This window comes from Petaurus breviceps, unplaced genomic scaffold, assembly GCF_028583685.1.
Source record: "Petaurus breviceps papuanus isolate PSGF00001 unplaced genomic scaffold, PetGlider_PUasm1.0 118, whole genome shotgun sequence".
In the NCBI taxonomy this organism is placed as follows: domain Eukaryota; kingdom Metazoa; phylum Chordata; class Mammalia; order Diprotodontia; family Petauridae; genus Petaurus; species Petaurus breviceps.
The window spans coordinates 19,432,789-19,438,571 of NW_027185616.1; the positions used below are offsets into that span (position 1 = coordinate 19,432,789).

A 5,783-nucleotide genomic window follows, 5' to 3' on the forward strand; every position below is an offset into this window, starting at 1 on the left:
AAATACAGTCATGCGACACCAAGGCACGCCTCGTGGGGTTTGCAGCGTCTGAAGGATTTTAAAATAGGTCATTCACTTTTCTCTTGCACAGAAACCGCGTGTTTTCTGGCTTAAAGTTTTTGGAAATAAGAATTAGGTCAGTCCACCCCCGCACTGCCTCAGCTCCGGCTAACTTGGTCCAGGGCCCTCCTAGCCCCGCCTCCCAGTCGCGGCTGTTATAGCTACAGAAGCAGCAGCGCCACCTTCTCTCTCCCTCTACGAGCCCACAACAGACTTCACGCTTCCGCCGCGTCCCTTATATAGACTTGTGGAGGAAGGGGCGTGGCCACACGCTAAGAGAGGAGGGGCCGCTGGGCGCCGTAGCGCACTTCCGCTTGGGGCTGGGAGTGTGAAGAGGCTAAGCGGCCTCGGACGACGTGATGCGTCAGACTTCGTTGCGTCCGCACGTACAGGCGTCAGGGGGCGGGGCCTGCGCGGCGTGCTTGACGGCGTGCCGGCGGGAGCTCGGGGCTGCGTGTGTGAAGTCGGCTGTGGCTGGCCCACCCCTTGGGCAGTGATGCTTAGAGCAGGTGGCGCCAGGGATGGGGAGGAAGAGGAGGAAGAGGACTGCCCGGAGCTGGTCCCTATCGCCATGCAGCAGCGGCAGCGGCCGGAGGAGGAGGAGGAGGGGGAGGGGAAGCCGGACCCCTGTGCTAAGATCCCGGTCACGATTATCACAGGGTATTTAGGTAATGAAGCCAGTCACTAATTCCGGGAACTCCCCGCCGCATACTAAGCGATAACGGTAATCACAATACGATTATAATAAGCGCAATGCCCGCCCCGCCCCCGGGCTGCGCCGCCAGGTGTGGGGGGGCCGCCCCCCCCCCCCCCCCGCCCGGGCCTCGGCCCCCCTGGGAGATGGCCAGAGTTCTTAACTTTCTGCGCGTGTCACGGCCCCCCTCCCCAGTCAGGCTTTTAGATCTGTAGTGGGAGAAGATGCTGAATTTCGGGGGTTAGTGGAGAGTAAAGATGCCATTTTTCTCCCTTTGCATATTTGTGGCTTTCCGTGTGTGTGCATGTATACACAGACACATTTCCACGCTTGCAGACACACACGCGCACGCACACACAGGTTCTTTGGACCAGATAATTCCCAAGCTTCCTTCTAGCTGTTAAGTTTCCCTATGTTATAAATATCCAGAAGGTGATGGTGATAGTGGGAAAATGCCTCAACAACATTCTTATTAAATCTCAAAAGATAGCGAGAATAATAAATGACATTTATATGGTGGCCAAAATATCTTACAAGAATTCTCATTAAATCTCGAAAACAAGAACTCCGTGAGGTAGGTTCTAAAGGTTAGAAGTTACAGAACTGAGACTCAGATTTAAGGGATGTGTGTCAGAGGCCGGCTTTAAGCTTAAGTCTTTGTGCCATGTGTCCACAATACGGTGTTTGTAGATGACTATGGTAGCAGAGACCGTGGTTTGAGTCTAGGCGTCGTTTCTACGTAAAATGAGGCGTTTTGGCTAGATGACCTCCGAGAGTGTCTTGTAGCTGAAACCCTCGCCTCATGTTTCACCTTTTCTAAGAGCGCTCACATCATTCACGCGCCTTCTGCCAATATCTCCTCCCTCACCCTGCCCTCTCACAGTGAGGGGGCCCTTCTCCCTGCCAAGGCAAGCCCCTTTGCACAAATGATCCAGTTCCATCCCCTCTTCTCAGCAGATTGCCCTCCATCATCCCCACTAATTTATCTTCAGGCTTTCCCTACCTCATGCCTGCCTATATGCCCGTGTCTTCCCCTTTCTCAGAAAACCTGCACTCAGCCCACCTGCTCCTGTCAGCTCCCTCTCCCTAGATTGGTGAACTTAAGCCAGTCACTCAACTGCCGTCTGCCTGATTTGTAAAATGAGGAAAACAAGCGCCTGCCTCGCAGGATTGTTGTGAGGATGCTGTGAGTAAATGGCTTTGCAGACCACGAAGTGTTAAACGTTGGCTGTTATTATTATCATGCAGTATCTCATCCCTTTTGTGGCTGAATCATCTACAGTCGTTACCTCCAACATGTTTCCATACTCTCTAAACTCTGGCTTCCCACTTCATTTAACTGAAACTCTCCAAATTTACTAATGATCTCTTCATTGCCATCTTGACTTCTTTATGACCTTTGACACTGTCAGTCCTGATCTCTTTGATACTTTTCTCTAGAGTTTTGTGATATCTTCTCTTGATTTTCTAAAGGTCTCCTTAGTTCTTGGCCAGACATTCATCCAGGTCATACCTGATAACCAGCAGTGTTCCTCAGGGCTCTGTCTTGGGCCCTCTCCTCTTCTGTGTCTGCCATCTGCAAACTATGGGGGGCCACAGCCAAAGAATGTAGTTTTACGTTTTTAAATACAGTAAAGCTTAAAAATAGGAAAAACCATTCTTACCTTGGAGGCCATGGAAAAATAGGCAGTTTGCTGACCCCAGCTTTACACTATTATACTTGGTTATTTCATCAGCTCCCAAGGGTTCAATTATCTCTAATTTGGTGATTCTCATATCTACTTATTCAGCTCTAACCACTCTGCTGACCTCTAGTCTCCCAGCTCCAAATGCCAATTAGACATCTTGAATTGGATGTCATGTAGACGTCTCAAGCACAACATGTCTGAAACTGAACTTACTATCTTTCCTTCCAAACCCTCCTTTTTTTTTTTTTTTAACTTTCTTATTACCTTGGGGAGTGCTACCATTTTTCCAGTACCCTGAGCTGGAAACCTAGGTGTAATCCTTATCTCCTCATCCTGTCAGCCCCCATGCCCCTTTATGTCCAATTTGTTGTTAAGGCCTATCAGTTTTACCTTTGTAACATCTCCAGTGTGTAGGGTCCCCTTTTTTTTTTTAATTTACTTATTTTTAATTTTTAACATTCATTTCCACAAGATTTTGAGTTTTTTTTCTTCCTGTCTTCCCCCTACCCCCCACCCCAGTAGTAAGCTTCCTGAATACCCTTTTCCCCAATCTTGTTCTCTTATAGCCTCCCTCCCCCCCAACTTTTTGGTAGGGCAAGATGGATTTCTATCCCCTAGTACCTGTATATCTTATTTCCCAGTTGCATGTAAAAAGAAAAAAAAATTTTAAACATTTGTTTTTAAAACTTTGAGTTCCAGATTTTTTTCCTTCTTAAGATAAGCAATTCAGTATAGTTTGTACATGTGTAATTATGCAAAACATTTCCATGGTAGTTATATTGTGAAAGACTGACAATATTTCCCTCCATCCTATCCTGCCCCTCACTTATTCTATTTTCTACTTTGACTCTGTCCCTTTTCAAAAGTGTTTGCTTCTAACTACCCTCTCCCCCAATCTGCCCTCCCTTCTGTCATCCTCCCTCTTTACCCTTCTCCCCTACTTTCCTGTAGGGTAAGATACCCAATTGAGTGTGTATGTTATTCCCTCCTTAAGCCAAATCCAATGTGAGTGAGGTTGACCCATTTCCTTTCACCTTCCTGCTCTTCCCCTTTACTGTAACAGCTTTCTCTTGCCTCTTTTATATGAGATAATGTACCCTATTCTATCTCTCCCTATCTTCTTCTCTCATTATATTCCTCTCTCACCTCTTAATTTATTTTTTAGATATCATCCCTTCCTATTCAACTGGTCCTGTGCCCTCTGTCTTTGTATATGTACACATACATACACACACTCACATATGTATTATACATACATACACACCCTCTTATAAATATATATATATATATATATATATATATATATACATACACACACACACATATATTCCCTTCAGCTGACTTCATACTGAGAAAAGTCTCTTGAGTTACAATTATCATTTTTCCATGTTGGAATATAAATAGCTCAACTTTAATAAGTTCCTTATGATTTCTTTTCCCTGTTTACCTTCTCATGCTTCTCTTGCTTCTTGTATTTGAAAGTCAAATTTTCTTTTCAGCTCTGGTTTTTTCATCAAGAATGCTTGAAAATCTATTTCATTAAATGACCATATTTTCCCCTGAAGCATTATACTCAGTTTTGCAGGGTAGGTGATTCTTGGTTTTAATCCCAGCTCCTTTGACCTCCGGAATATCATATTCCAAGCCCTTCAGTCCCTTAACGTAGAAGCTGCCAGATCCTGGGTTATCCTGATTGTGTTTCCACGATACTCATAATGTTTCTTCCTGACTGCTTGCAATATTTTCTCCTTGACCTGAGAACTCTGGAATTTGGCTATAATATTCCTACGAGTTTTCTTTTTGGGATCTTTTTCAAGAGGCAATTGGTGAATTCTTTCAATTCCTATTTTGCCCTCTGGTTCTAGAATATCAGGGCAGTTTTGCTTGATAACTTCTTTGAAAGATGGTGTCTAGACTGTGTTTTCCGATTATAGCTTTCAATAATTTTTAAATTATCTCTTGTGGATCTATTTTCTAGGTCACATTCCTTTTCCATCTTGCAAATTCGTTTTTTTAAGGCATTCTTCTCATTGGCTTTTTGGGCCTCTTTTGCCATTTGAGTTAGTCTATTTTTTGAGGTGTTATTTTTTTCAGTATTTTTTTGGGGTCTCCTTTAGCAGGCTGTTGACTTGCTTTTCATGATTTTCTTGCATCATTCTCATTTCTCTTCCCAATTTTTCCTCTGCTTCTCTTACTTAATTTTCAGAATCCTTCTTGAGCTCCTCCATGGCCTAATTTTTCTTGGAAGCTTTTGATGCAGGAGTTCTGACTTCATTATCTTCTTCTTGTTCCATGCTTTGATCCTTTTTGTCCCCAAAAAAGAAATCTATGGTCTGATTACATTTCCTATGCTTACTCATCTTGCCAGTCAATTAATTGACTTTTGAGCTCTTTGTCACGGTAGAGCTCTGCTTCCAGATTGGAAAGAGCTATGTCCCAAATTGCTGGGGTTTTCACAGCTGCCGGAGCTATTAGGAGGGCGCCGTCACTGCAGCCGCCACAAGCTCTGGTGGCACACTGGCCACACACCCAGGAACCACCCCTCAAAACCGCCATCCAGATCCAAGCAGCTTAAATTAAGCATGGGTGGTTACTCTGTGAATGGTTGCATGGTCTCCCTACAGTCTGCATGCCAGGAGCCCCAGAGGCAGCCATGTGGCAGCAGCTGCAGACACAGAGCCTCTGCCACTTCTCACCCTGGGGGCAGGGGCTGGACCACGCTTTTCTGTCCCCTTGTTCCAGCAGAGTTCCCCACTGACCTTTTACTGACTTTTTCACTTTCTCTTTGGTGTTTATGGGTTGAGAAGTCTGGAAACTGCCACAGCTGCTGGTGCTTCACTCTCCTGAAGTCTGCTGTGGCTGCTGCTGGTTGGGGCCACCCTGGGGCCAGAACTTCTCCCAGCACGGTGCAATAGACCCTTCTTGTTGGCCTGCCAGGCTGCCTTCGGCGGGCAATTTGTTTCTCTCAGTTACTTTGTGAGTTCTGTAGCTCTAAAATTTATTTAGAGTCATTTTTTTACATGTATTGGAAGGTATTGGAGTGGGAACTCATGCCAAATTTGTGCTTACTCTGCCATCTTTGCTCATCCCCCTCCTCTCTTCTGACATGACTACTACCCTGGTGCAGAGTGGTGCGCTCATTACCTGATGCCTAGACAGTAGGTCTGCCTGCCTTGTCTCTCCCTACTCTAGGCCATTCTCCATTGAGTTGTGAAAGTGATCTTTCTGAAGTGCAAATCTGACCATGTCACCCCCTTCATAAATTCCAGTGACTCCCTATTACTTACAGGATCAAATATAAAATCCTGTTTGTCATTCAGAATTCTTCATAACCTGCTCCC

At 45.3% G+C, this 5,783-nt stretch overlaps 1 protein-coding gene across 2 annotated transcripts in view; it reads left to right on the plus strand.

Annotated features, from left to right (window-relative positions):
• The first annotated feature begins 433 nt into the window (after nt 1-433).
• Nucleotides 434-5,783, plus strand: part of LOC138160268 (zinc-regulated GTPase metalloprotein activator 1A-like) — a 69,013-nt gene continuing 63,663 nt past the window's right edge. The window contains exon 1 of one of the 2 annotated variants that reach the window (XM_069086888.1): nt 434-728. In XM_069086888.1, coding sequence (XP_068942989.1) covers nt 557-728 — 172 coding nt within the window. In that variant the 5' untranslated portion in view covers nt 434-556. The remainder of the gene's footprint in view (nt 729-5,783) is intronic. The other variant, XM_069086878.1, reaches the window with a different exon arrangement.